At 37.2% G+C, this 13,540-nt stretch overlaps 1 protein-coding gene across 1 annotated transcript; it reads left to right on the forward strand.

The window, feature by feature from the left end:
- The first annotated feature begins 82 nt into the window (after positions 1-82).
- SLC38A2 (solute carrier family 38, member 2) lies at positions 83-12,406 on the forward strand. Its single transcript, XM_009578579.1, has 15 exons — positions 83-201; positions 480-561; positions 688-803; positions 3,714-3,787; positions 3,884-3,976; positions 4,172-4,253; positions 7,134-7,216; positions 8,247-8,305; positions 8,435-8,584; positions 9,359-9,438; positions 9,535-9,635; positions 10,020-10,144; positions 10,861-11,005; positions 11,122-11,219; positions 11,963-12,406. Exons 1-15 carry the CDS (start codon positions 83-85, stop codon positions 12,059-12,061), a joined length of 1,506 nt encoding a protein of 501 aa, XP_009576874.1. The 3' UTR covers positions 12,062-12,406.
- Positions 12,407-13,540: the final 1,134 nt, after the last annotated feature.

The following is a 13,540-nucleotide window of genomic DNA, read 5'->3' on the forward strand; positions in this document are numbered from 1 at the left end:
CCCACCTCCGCAGGCGCGGCGAGCCCCGCCGCCAAGGACAAAAGAGCGGCCGCCGAGCCCCGACCCCGGCACCGCCGCCGCCATGAGCAGCGCCGAGATGGGCAAGTTCAACATCTCCCCCGACGAGGACAGCAGCAGCTACAGCTCCAACAGCAACGACTTCAGCTACCCCTACCCCACCAAGCCGACCGCCATGAAGAGGTGAGGGGGCTCCGCCGCCCCGCAGCCCGCTTCGGCCCGAATTGAAAACGCCGCCTCGGGTCTGGAGGTGTCGCGTGTTGACATGCGTTACAGAAACACGGAAATGGCTGCGGACGTAAACACGCGCAGTGGTTTGTGCGCTGGGCAGGTGGGGTGGTTCTTTCTGGGTCATTCCCTTGGTTTTCTCGTTTCCCTTTGAAGTGGATTGGAAATGCTAAACGGGAAGCGAATGTGCAAGGTGCCTGTGATAGTCGCTAATGATGCAATGTTTTTTACAGCCACTATGCGGATATTGATCCAGAAAATCAAAATTTCTTGCTCGACTCCAATCTTGGAAAGAAGAAATATGAAACTCAGTATGTAAGTACATAGCAAAGACGTTTCAAAAAAAAACGAAAAAGTGTTTTCTTGCCAAATTTATGATTGTTTTAATTCTGAAATAAGTAATAACTTTCTATTAATTATTACCTATCTCCCTTTTCTCAGCATCCGGGTACTACTTCCTTTGGAATGTCAGTATTTAATCTGAGCAATGCTATTGTGGGTAGTGGCATCCTTGGTCTTTCTTATGCCATGGCTAACACTGGAATTGCTCTTTTTGTGTAAGTATCTCTTGGTTCTTCAAAAAGATCTTTGTGCTGTGTAATTAATAATGGAAAAATACTTGATGTAAGAATATGACCTTTATGAAATACCCAGTCATTGCCATAGGTGCAGAATCACATTTTGGGATTTATGGCTTGTTTTAAATTAAGAGATTGTGATACATTCAGAAGGACTTGCAAAAATTAAACCAATTCATTGCAAGTTCTGCAACCACAGAGCATTCTATGGTGAATTTTCCTTTACTTAGCTGTAGTGTCTCCATGAATAATTGATAAGACTTCCCTTGAAAATTCTACTATCCAAGTGGAAGAGAGAGGTGCTACTTAACAGATTGAAGCCTGTATTAGCTTTTTCCTTCAGAGTTCACTAATTGAAATTAATGACGACAGAAACTTTTCAACTGGTGGAGGTCATAATTGCACAAAAAGTACAGGATGAGGCTGTAGAGAGTTAGAATTAAAATGTAGGCCTAAGAGGATTGTTTTCTTTTGTCTCTTGCAATATTGGTATGTCTATTGGCAAAAGCTTTCAGATACAAGACAAGACTATAGTAATGTAGTTGGAAATTGCATGAGGAAACAATTGTGTACAGTGCTTCTAAATGTCTTCGGGAAAGTACATTTTTCAGACATTGGAGGCAGTTCAGCTCGTACAAAGTATCAGTAATACCATGAAATATCAGTGACTGAGTGCAAATGGCAATCCATGGATATGTTTAAAGGAACTTTGTATTTTTATTCTGGAAATAGGTAAATGTTCTGAATGTTCAAGAACAAGTGAGTGGCGTTTAGTTTGAAATTTGCCTTACTCTGTTGCCAGATTACCAGAAAGTTGTAGGTTAGATTTGTTTCCAGATATTTCACAGTATATCAGGGTGGTGTTAAAGATTCCTGAGGAAACTACCGATGTGTATAGTTTTGATCTGAAAGATTTTATTTTAAATATATAGTGATTTGTTAATTTTTTGCTAAGACTTTCACTTGGTTAGATGGTGCTAAACTGAATGAACAGCTTAGCAGCATGAATTCAGAAAAGAGGTATTTCATCTCTCCACACATCAGTTTCATGCTCTAAAGATGTTCTGCAGCACATGTAAGATAATCAGTGTAATGCACATTAGAACATTTCTGAGCAAAAAAAGAATTTAAGGGTAGATATTTGAACAGATTTGCATATAATGGGGGACTTTTCTCCTGAAGGAAAAAAATGATCAAAACTGTCAATTTAACAATTGCATGCTCAAGTCGTTTAGTTACCTTTCATTTCCAGATACTGCATTCAGATCTATTTACGTTAGTACTGATTCAAAGATAAGCTAGCTTGTTACCTTTCAAAACTTAGTGTAGTTCATATAGTTCCAAGGCAGGAAAGCAGTCAATCACTGATGATACTGAGGATTTATGATGACACTGAGGGCATTACAGACATCCTTTAATAACTAGGTTACAGATTCACATCCAGATGCAGTTGATTAAGGCAGTAAATTCTTCGAAGGCTGTGTGGAGTCACTTGTGTCAGTGCTGTGAGTTGTCACTTGTGTCAGCACTAAATAAATGAATGATACGGTCTGGAAGCCAGAAACTGAGTGAGCTTCGAGATGAGCTTGCTGACTGATCTTGTCAACACTGTAGGCAGCCGTTTGAGGTTAGGACTGAGGAGTCCAGGATCTGCGCTGTTTTAATTAAATGTAACCGTTGCACATCTTACTGTGCTGTTTCTAGTTGATGGCTGAATTAAATCCTGCTTTATCTCTACCTGTCAGAAATAGAGAGGTTTATTTGTGTGCATGTGTTGGTGTTGAATTGGCACAGTAACACAAGTTTCCTGGATTCCTTGTACAGATCTGCGACGCTTTTCTCAGATGTTCTTGTTTCCAGTTCTTTGTGCTGTGTTTACTAATTTCGCCAATGTAAAAAATGACACAAAAGCAAATGTAAAGAGTATTCTGGGAACTCTAAATGGAGCTTGCCATTTTTGAGCAGATGTGCTGATTCTTAGGTTTCCTATAAAGCAGAATGCTTGTATGGGTATAAGAAAGGCCAGAGGTTTTTTAAATGTGTTGTAATTTTCCACTGTGTTCTTCAGCAGCTGAGAAGTCCCCCCTAGTGTGCCACTCCAGGAAGTGCATTTGTTGTGGGGGAGATTTGTTGTTGAGAGATGTGAATTTTAGATGTTGCAACTGTGCTTCTGGAAACAATATATACTGTGTGTAAAAGCATGGGGAAGATAAACAAGCGACTAGCGATTCCCATGTAAGCATGCATGAAGAGTAACTTTTGAGAAAAAAGTACTCTTTTTTTTTTTTAATGACAATAATACTTCCATTTGAAGACACAGCTCTGAATACATCTGAATTTTCTGTCAGTTCTTTAAGGCTTTGGCAGTTTCATCTTTACATAAAAAAAAGACATAACAGATTTAAGATGAAAAGCTGATTTGTTCAAGACAGAGAGAGAATCTTCACTACAGTTAGTCACAACTTGATGTTCCATAGATTCGTGACATACTGTTGCACAAGGATAGGAAGACAGGAGAAACACAGTTTCTTGCAGTAATACAAAACCATTCCCATTAATACTTTGTTAAGCTATTTATACCAAATGTAGCCAGTTATAATGGCCTGACACTTGCCGGTGGTTATGCCACCTTACGCTGAATATAAGCGTCATTTAATCCTACACTAGAATTTCTCTGTATGCCAGTGAAATGCATTTTAGTATAAAATCCGTGCTAAACTAGGCATTAATTGGGTTTTCAGAACACTTTTAGCTGGCCTTAGAATCTACAGGCTTTTCCCAGATGATACTTTAATATGATTAATTTTTATGTTTGATCTGCATTTATTTAATAAGGTTACAATAAGTCATTTATGGCTATTAAAAATTTGCATGTTTTTCCCGCCTCAGGATACTCCTCCTGTTTGTGTCAATATTTTCTTTGTATTCAGTGCATCTCCTTTTGAAGACTGCCAATGAAGGAGGTAAGGCAATTACTATTTTACGAACATACGGTATTTGTTCCATACGGTATCTTTGTGAAACACACCCTTCCAATGGATTATTTTGTTTCCTTTTAGGATCTTTGTTGTATGAACAGTTGGGAATGAAGGCATTTGGTATGGCTGGAAAACTTGCTGCTTCTGGATCAATTACAATGCAGAACATTGGAGGTGAGGACAAGATCTTAAAATGTCTGTACTGTTAATACTAATTGTTCCCTACTTACTCTTGGAGACTTTTTTTTCACACAACATGTGTTCATTAACTGCTTGTGTTCAAGTGAAGTTATGAAACATGTTATGTGATTCTTGCATCTTGTGGCATATTCTATATTTGTAATGATCTATGATGTTATTCACCTACAGCTATGTCAAGCTACCTCTTCATAGTGAAATATGAGTTACCATTGGTCATCAAGACATTTATGAACATCGAAGAGACCACAGGGTAGGTGTTAGAACTCCTCATCAGAGAAACTATTAGGAGAAACAAATACGGAGACTGTATATATTTTTATATGAAGACCACGTTCGGTACACCATAGGGTAGCTTCTTACTCAGACAGAGATACAGTAAGTTTGCCCTTCCCCTGAGTGCTCCACTTCATTTAGATCCAGCCTGTTCTGGGAAAAGGGTAGAAAAATACAGGTATTGCATCATATTACAGAATGCTGTTCTCTAAAGAACATCAGGTAAGTGTTAATGTATGTACCAGTCAGTACATACTCTCGATAAGGAAAGGTAAATGTGGTTATGGTTGGGTGTGGTTTTTTTTTTTTCTTACTGCATTCCAACTGGTTTGGACTGATTATTTTGGTTTTCTAGTGTTAATATCGTGGGAAGTGATTAAATATAAGACTAAGGTGCAGTTACGTAATGAATGTCTTAAGGAACAGTTCTCAAAAAGACATGGGACTAAACATTGAATGAAAACAGAGTTTATATGCCCAAGACTAAAATGGTGGATGTATTGCCATTTAGCCCTGGAGACACCTTGACTCCATAGTGGCTTTCCTGCTTGGCTTTAAAAGTGGGTATCTTGGGTAGGGTTCATTTTATCTAACCATACTATCTGAAAGTTAGATTTTGAGCTCATTGTTACTCTGGTCTTTGTATAATCAGTGGAAAAAGGTGATCCTCTGTAGTGGTCAGTTCAGTGCACCTGGCTTAGACTCCTGTTTTGGGCATCTCCAGAGAGTGATTTATCGTATCACTCTATATTGAAAGGGTGTGTAAAAACAGCTATCTAAAACAAGATGCCTGACTTCAGATGGATAGAGTTAAGTGCTATAAATCTCACTCTTCAGAGTTGTACTTCTGTGCCTTGTCCTGAAGTGTCCCAGTCTTGAGAGGGCTGAGCAGCTCAAGACTCCAACTTACACCTAAGCCTGAGTTCAGAAGGTAGGCATTTCTCTGCCTGTGTTCCCCAAGGGGTTCAAGCCATTTGGTGTTCATACAGCTTGCTGATAGATATTGTCATGACAACAGTGGTAGCCATCTCTCTTTTTTTTTTTTTTTTTTTTTTTTTTTTCTTTCCCCCCCCCCCCAACGTACTCAAAGAATGCACCCACCCTATTTATTTGATAGTGTAATGTTTACAAATTTTTTTCTGGGAAGGTTCATTTCCCTCCTTTGGCTGAATTCAAGTCCTTATTTTCCACTTCTTAAGAAAGTCCCTGGAGTAACCAGTACTTAAAAGGGGGCTTGGAGGCAAGTATTTTTAACTGTTCCATCTTCAGAGAAGAATTCAAAATGGGTTGCAGTTCAAGAGGGAAAGTTAAAGGCTGTGAATCTCACTGGATACAGCTGCTGCTCTGCAAATCTGGCAGACAAAATTCAGAAATTGAGACTTGTATCTTCAGTGTTTTCTTGTTGGCTGGTACTAGGTAGCTATACACTGATTTAAAGTAAATTTTTTCTCAGTGCTCTGGCAATTGTGGACCCCATTTAACTGACTCTCTCCATGCGTTGCTTAGGGGAGTCTGGGTGGCTACCATTGGCATGGATTCCACTCTGGCAGCCTCGTGCCTAAAATGTAAGCACTTACCTGTTTAAATGTCCCAAAATAATGCTTACTGTAGAAGAAAATATTCTGGAATTCTGAGACAATATTACAAATACTAGCTCTATTATTAAAACTCGTTTAGCAATTTTTAAAGTACTCAGCTGTATTGTAAAGCTGTGCAATCCCGTTCTTTACTCTTCAGCACAGAAAAACTTCTAAATCCTTGGTCTGAAAGTCGGGATGGCCTTCATGTGGTGCATGCACAGTAACAGTGCACGTTCTTATGACTGTATCAAATGCAAGGAATCTCTGTGCTGTGATGTCTTCTAAATTTACCACGAGACTACTGAATTTTAAAAAAAAAGGAACGAAAGGTACATGACATTAATGTTCTACACATCTGAACTTTCTAAAATACATTTTTTTACCGTTAGTTATCCCAGATAAAACTGGAGAAAGAGATGACCAAATTGTTTATAAAGTATTAATATTTGGGAATAAATGCTTAACGTTACTTGAATTGCTTAAAGCATATAGGATGTTCCTGTAGGGCAGATGAAGAAAGCAGTTACCCTGCCACGATTAAATACTCAAGATAAGTTTTTCTGTTAGTTCAGTGAAATTGCATTATATTTGCACAGATTTAACTTTCTTTTTCTGTGTTTCAAAGGAAGCTGTTAATCTTGTAACACTCCAAAATGTTTTGTCAAAAAATAGCTGCTGCTTCTTATGGAATAAATGCCAAAAATGATCTGAAGGAAAAAATTTTCTGAGGTTCTTATCATAGTTTCCCTACTGAAAGGGACTAAACGTGCCTCCAAGAGACTCCCAGTGCTTGTTGGAGTTTTCTCAGCCAGTGGGCTTGAGCTACTGCCTTAACTCCAGCCCTCACCTGTTTTTATTTAACTCCCACGGGGTACCCAACAGGATTTTATTTTCATTAAAAGGAGATCGCCACCCTGCTGGGGCCCTGCAGTGTTGGGAATCAACATTTAAGCAAATTACTGTTTCTCTGTGATTGATCCCAGTTTACTTTTTTCTGACCAGTCATTTACTTTCCTGTCTTCTGACTTTCAGATGCATATTAATTTTAGAAAAGGACACTAAAGGAAAGGCACAATGCAGGTTTGGGGTGAGATAAGAAGGTATTGTAGGGGTTTAGGTCCATATAGTAAGTTGAATGCTAATCCTTTGTGACATCAAGTACTACATTTTTCTAAGAAGCCGTATGTTGTAGGAGAAGATAAGAGTGAAGACTAAACTGCAAATGTTGTAACTTTTAAATTCTTCGATTACTTACAAATACTTCCTTTTTTCTACAGAGAATGGTATCTTAATGGTGATTATTTAGTGCTGCTGGTGTCTGTCATCCTCATTCTTCCCCTGTCCTTACTGAAAAATTTAGGTAAGTGGTAGAGAACAATCAGAATAAAAATGTATTGAAAATACTGTGGGGAAATAGGTCGATACAATGTTTGAGTCTTGCAGTACTATGTGAATTAACAGCTGTTTCCAAACTCGTCTGTTGGGACTAATCAGTGTCTACATAATTGTTGTCAGTCTACTCAAAAAAAACTAAGGAGAAAAAAAAAGATCAAGACAAGTATCTTAAGTTACAGATGTGTTTGTGGAAAGCAAAAGGACAATAGATAGGGTAGCTTTAGAACAAGGCTCAACAGTAACTTTGTGTTTGTGTTTTTACACAAAGTTTGACCTGTTTTGGTAGTAGTGAGTGAAATAGTATAATACTGTTATTAGCTAATAGTGTTACTAGCTATCTTATAACAGTCTCAAAAGAATAGGGATGCTAGCCCTGGACAGTTAAATTGCCTTTGCACTGTGAATAGAAATCACCTTTTTCATTTTAAGTCCCAAACAGTAGCAGAATATTAATACCGGATGCTTTATCTGAAATGGCTGTAATTCAGTGACATATGTGAATAATTCAGTTAAAACACTATTTGTTCAGAGAATCCTGTAGTGGAACCTTACTAACTGAGAGTCTTGATGTGAATTACTTTCTCAAGTTACTACTTTCTACAAATGAAGTGAATCAATAAAAACAGAAGAGAAAAGGCTAAGTTATCTCATAGTGCATTCTATTAGAATTAGTCCTATAATCGTTCTTAGGATATAATAAACAATTCACGTAGTTGTTGGTGTGGGCTTTTTGTTGTGGGGGGGTTTTTTGTAAGTTATAAAGTTTAATATTACAGACTTACTGTATGTGCAGACCCCAATATGTCTTTGAGAACTTTCAGATCTGGTTGAGAGTAGCGGAAAGTCAATGAATATTTAACTTGTTCTATGTAACACTAAGAAAATGGCAATCTATAAAGAGATCACTGACAGAATATATTTTTTCATAATTTTATGACTTGAACGGTGTTTCTGTTTATTGTACCTTAGATTTTTTTTATCTTTCTTGAACACAGGATATTTGGGCTATACCAGCGGCTTTTCGTTACTTTGCATGGTCTTCTTTCTGATTGTTGTAAGTATAATCTTGTAGACTTCCAGTGCTTGTAAAACTGCATTTCAAAGTGAAATTAAACGCTGTTTCTGAAAAGTTTCACATATTGCATTAGTCAAAGTAACAATAAATACACGGCTTTATTTCTAGGTAATTTGGAAGATGTTTCAGATTCCTTGTCCTATGGACAGTGACATTATGAACATGACATTAATAAATGTGACACTGGCACCTTTGGTAGATGAAAACATAACAAGTGATGATTTGTGCAAGCCAAAGTACTTCATCTTCAATTCACAGGTAACTGACTAAAAATCAGATTCTCTGTTGAAAATAACTAAGGGGGACTACATACGTAGCAGATAAATTAGGTCATTTTTCCTTCAAGTAATTTCCCAGTTGTAAACTTAGGACGTGCTAAGACTTTCTGTTCCAGTAGAGTTAGGCACTGTTTACCTCTTGTAGACTGGGTGTTTTCACACTCCAGACACGCAGAAATTGGAGGAGCTTGAGGTGCCTGCCTGAGATGAGTGGCAATAAACTCATCTGTCATTCTTCAACACAGCATTTCTCAAGTAAGTTAGTAAAGCATTTTAAAAAGTAGATTGCAGAAGATGAAGTAAATAGTAAAAGCATGCGAATGGGAAATGTATGCCAGGGTTTGGAATAGACTTTAAGTTCCCAGTCACAAAGTCTTGACTGTCACGAATGCTCCCAGTTACAGTGGTGAATCTCCACACATGGGGAAGAAGAAGTATGTATAATAGCAAATACCAAGATCAGGCTATAATGGCTTAAGCCTATGAGATGCAGAACATAATTCTGAATGCAAATACATTCAGCTCAACATGGACTTCTGTGAAATTTGAGAGCATTTGGTACCTCAGGGTCTGGGTTTAAGAAAATAGGAACTTGTTTTAATTTTTGCCGAAGTTTCAGTTGTAAAGAATAGCTAGTCTTTATCAAAAACTAAACTGATGCCTAAGTCAAAAATGAAAAAACTACTGATGAATTTTTAAAATTAAATTTCTAATGTCTGTTGAGATACTTAAGAAAGATACTTCTGTTTTTCAGACTGTCTATGCTGTCCCAATCCTAACATTTTCTTTTGTCTGCCATCCTGCAATTCTTCCTATCTATGAAGAACTCAAAAGGTAAATGTTAGATATGTGTCTGTAATTTCACTGAACAAACAAAAGTAGTATAAAACAGTGTATTGCTAACAATGTTTCTTTTTCTCTTTCTTACAGCCGAAGCCGTAAAAGAATGATGAATGTGTCCTATGTATCTTTTTTTGCCATGTTCCTCATGTATTTATTGGCTGCTCTCTTTGGATACCTGACGTTTTATGGTGAATATTGCCTTCTCTGTTTTCTTTTAAATTAATTACGTGCTGCAGAACTACAATATTCATTTTAAGTTAGGGCAAGCAAGCATTCACTATGGGTTCTAAATATACACTGTTTGTTGGGGGGTTTTTTAATACTTTTGTAAGTGCACACCGAAAAGGAGATCAGTAGTAGAATTAGGCCCAAGGCACAGGATTAGAACTGGATCAAAACAGATTCAGTGCCTCCAAGTTACCCCTGTGTAAAGTGGAGACATGCTTACAGGAGCTGTTGAGGCTTTCAATTCATATGGCTATAACTGTAAACTTTGCTTAGGATTTAGAGCAGAAGTGGTTGTTTGAGAAGTATGTCAGCTACATCTAATTAAAATACTGTTTTGTTTATAGGAAAAGTTGAACCAGAACTGCTTCATACCTACTCTGCTTATCTGGGTGCTGATGTTCTTCTTCTTATTGTGCGTCTCGCTGTACTTATGGCTGTAACCCTTACTGTACCTGTAGTTATTTTCCCAGTAAGTAATTTATTTTTTTAATCTTACTACCATTTTTTATTTTCATCATCTGTCCTGCTGGCAGTCATTTACTGATTTGGCAACTCCCATTTATAGAATCTTTCTCTTAACTGGGAAAGGAAATTTATTTTAATAAGTTTGAAATATCTCTGTACTGTTAATTCAAATAAATTAAATAATTAGGCAACATTTACAAAGCAGTAGATACGAATACGTTCATTTACATTGTTTTCCTGGTATGGTTTAATTGGGGGAGTGGAACAGATTGCCCCTTATAAAAGTACTTGGACTATTGTATTACCAGTTTACAAAAGTCAGTGTGTTTTTGTAAGTACATTGTGAATGTGAATTCTGGCCATTTAGGTGTATATTGTTGAGCAGCATCCTTAGATGTTACAAAAATCCCTGGGATTTATTTTGTTAAAGACAGATGTTTTTCCTTGTGTTTTCTCCATTACTGGCTGTGCTTTGAAAATCTAAATCACTGAAAAGAGAAACAGACCAGAAACACAGAGCTGCCTCTCAAGTGCAGAAAGTAAATACTTTTAAAAAAAAAATAATGACTTTCATAGCTTTCAACTTCTCTTAAAATCTGAAGCGTTCAGGAGAATTATGTTAAAATACCTTCAGAAGGAAGGTCTAATTGAGGTGACAGTCACTGACTTCCACAATGAAGACTAAATTATCTTTTTTTCCCCCCCCGCCTCCTTCTAAAGATACGCAGTTCCATTACCCAGCTGTTGTGGGCAGGGAAGGAGTTTAGATGGTGGCGTCACTGTTCCATTACAGTTGCTCTTCTGGGGTTTACCAACATGCTTGTTATCTTTGTCCCTACTATCCGAGACATCTTCGGATTCATTGGTAAGCATTTTCATGTCAGTTCAAGTAGTCTTTCAGATCTCAGAAAATGCAGTATGATCTAATTAAATTATATTTACCTGTTTATGAATATTTATTTCTATGCTTTTTAAATACAGGTGCATCTGCGGCTGCCATGCTGATCTTTATACTTCCTTCTGCCTTCTATATCAAATTAGTGAAGAAGGAACCAATGAAGTCAGTGCAAAAGATTGGGGTATGTATAGACAAATACGTAATAGTTACACTTGCTTACTAATTCAGAGCAAGAACTTCAGTTTCCTTCTTCACAATTTAAGAATTTTGAAGTCCTGATGAAGGTAGTCAGTGAATTGGCATTTGATGTTATTTTGGTTAACACGTGGGAGTTGCATAGGTGCTCAAAACTGAGGAGAGAGCCATCACAAGACTCAGTTCACTTCAGGGACTTCTCTCACCCTCCAGCCCCCAATCTCAACAATAGTTGGGTCATTCTGTTGCTGAAAAGAACCAGATTGCAACAGATTACCCTGAAGAGCTATAAAAAGTCTTGTCATTCTCCTTTACATGTTCTTTGAATACTTATTTACGTAATTTACCACTTAAAGCTGACCTCCACCAATCATTTGGGTTGTCCTGACTGATCTTGGTGCTCTTACTGGTCTTGGACATACTGACGCAGAATCAAATCTAAGACATACTGAGTCAGAATCAAGTCAGCTCAGCCTGACTGGTAGCAGCAGCTACTTTAATTTCCCTCAGTTAAGGTTGAGGTCTTCTATACTGAAAATAAATGTACTTTTTTATTTGAAAAAGAACCCCAAGTATGAGAAGGATACATAGCTCCTTATTGTTTACTGTGATCTCTTGTCTTTTTTACTTTGTCCTCCATGAGCAATGGCATTTGTGCCATAGATGGGCATGACTTTACGGGTATAGTAGCAGAAACTAAAATACTACTTTTTTGTTTTCTTTTTTCAGGCTGCGTTCTTCTTTCTAAGTGGTATACTTGTGATGACTGGGTGTATGACACTGATTATTCTAGACTGGACCCAGAACGTTGCATCTGATGGCCATTAACTGTCCTGGTTTAATCTCTAATACTCCACTTCAAATGCCAGTGTTCACTCAGATACCTACTGAGAACGAAAATGAGCTATTCAGCTTCCTTCAAAATGCAGATTCTTTGTTGATGGTTCTTCTGATTGTAGAATACGCAAACTCTGTCTTTAAGAAACTGTTCTGCGTGATGGAAGTGGATATTTAAATCAAACCACGTGAGTGTCTGGCTGAAGGAAGTGACAACTTTATTCCATTCCAGAGAATGGACAGAACTCGCTGTAGACTTTTATCAAGCCATGTTTGGCTTCCGTCATTGTTACTTGGATATTTTGTTATTTTACTTGAATGTGCCTAATGGAACCATTTGATGTGAGAAATAACTCTTTAATTTACAGCAAAGTGTTTAAAATAACCAATGAGAGAGAGAGAGAGAAACACTATTATTTTTTTGTACCAAAAATTATTATGGACCTCAAAAGCACTATTTTGACTTTAAGAAACATTTTTCTAAAAAGAATGAAATAATAACATAGAAAAGCTCATAAAAATATTTAATCAGTGTCCTAAATTAAATCTAGTTTGCCTTTCTGTGAAGGCATAATTAGAAGAAATTTTATTTTAAAAAAATACTTCTAATGACCAAAACAGAAAATGAACCAATTGAAGTCAAAATTCTCTAATTATAAATGCTTCCCGTGAAATTCACTTCGTTCAAAGTAGAGTGAAAATAATCCTGAAAATCATTTGTCAGCTTACTTAAGTAACTACAGTTACCCTAGTTCCCAAAAATGATACGGAAACCCAAATTGTCAAGCTTTAAAAAAACCCACCCTTTAGAACGGGTACGTTTGAGAAAAACGTAGCTAATCTAGAAGTTGTAAAGATGGGTGTTGACACTTCCCTTCTTGAGGTACTCAATAGTGCAGTTGGGTGAAACAGGGTGTGGGGGTTTTTCGCTTTTTGTTTTTTTCTTCTGTTGTAGATATAAACTGAATGGCACTCGAGCATATCATGCCATTAATATAAAACTCCCTGCTGGAGTTCTGTCTATTAATAAGGTTCATTGTCAGTTATAGCAATGTTTGTTGGGCTTTTTTTCTGTTCAGTCTATCTTGAAACACTCTGTAGGAAAACAGAAAGGTCCTAATGTAGTTTACTAGTTGTATAATACTCAAAAAGTGTACAGTATTTCTCAAATTAGTCATCCATTATTGGATTTTGAATTACTTGACTATTCTGTTTGTGAGTCAAATCCACAAAATAACTGCACCAGTATTTCATGCTTGGTACAAACTCTCTTCACATACGCAACTGGGATTCCTCTTCCAATTTATACTGTATAGTAGTATTAAAGATAACCTCATAGACTGGATAGTCATCTCATACTTGTTTGCTTCAGAAATACGTAAGTTTCTTATGAGCCCTAGCTAGCTAGTTGATGAAACAGGTGCTGTATGGTTGCGATTAGCTGTTTTGTTTCTAGTGCATGTTTACTCT

The sequence above is a fragment of the Fulmarus glacialis genome, unplaced genomic scaffold, assembly GCF_000690835.1.
Source record: "Fulmarus glacialis isolate BGI_N327 unplaced genomic scaffold, ASM69083v1 scaffold45675, whole genome shotgun sequence".
Taxonomy (NCBI): Eukaryota; Metazoa; Chordata; class Aves; order Procellariiformes; family Procellariidae; genus Fulmarus; species Fulmarus glacialis.

Bases quoted from the DNA above. Each gene is read 5' to 3' on its own strand.
- SLC38A2 (XM_009578579.1), top strand. From the start codon at position 83: ATGAGCAGCGCCGAGATGGGCAAGTTCAACATCTCCCCCGACGAGGAC. The intron at 562-687 runs GTAAGTACATAG...CCCTTTTCTCAG, and splicing joins AGAAATATGAAACTCAGTAT to CATCCGGGTACTACTTCCTT. The intron at 11,006-11,121 runs GTAAGCATTTTC...TTTTAAATACAG, and splicing joins AGACATCTTCGGATTCATTG to GTGCATCTGCGGCTGCCATG.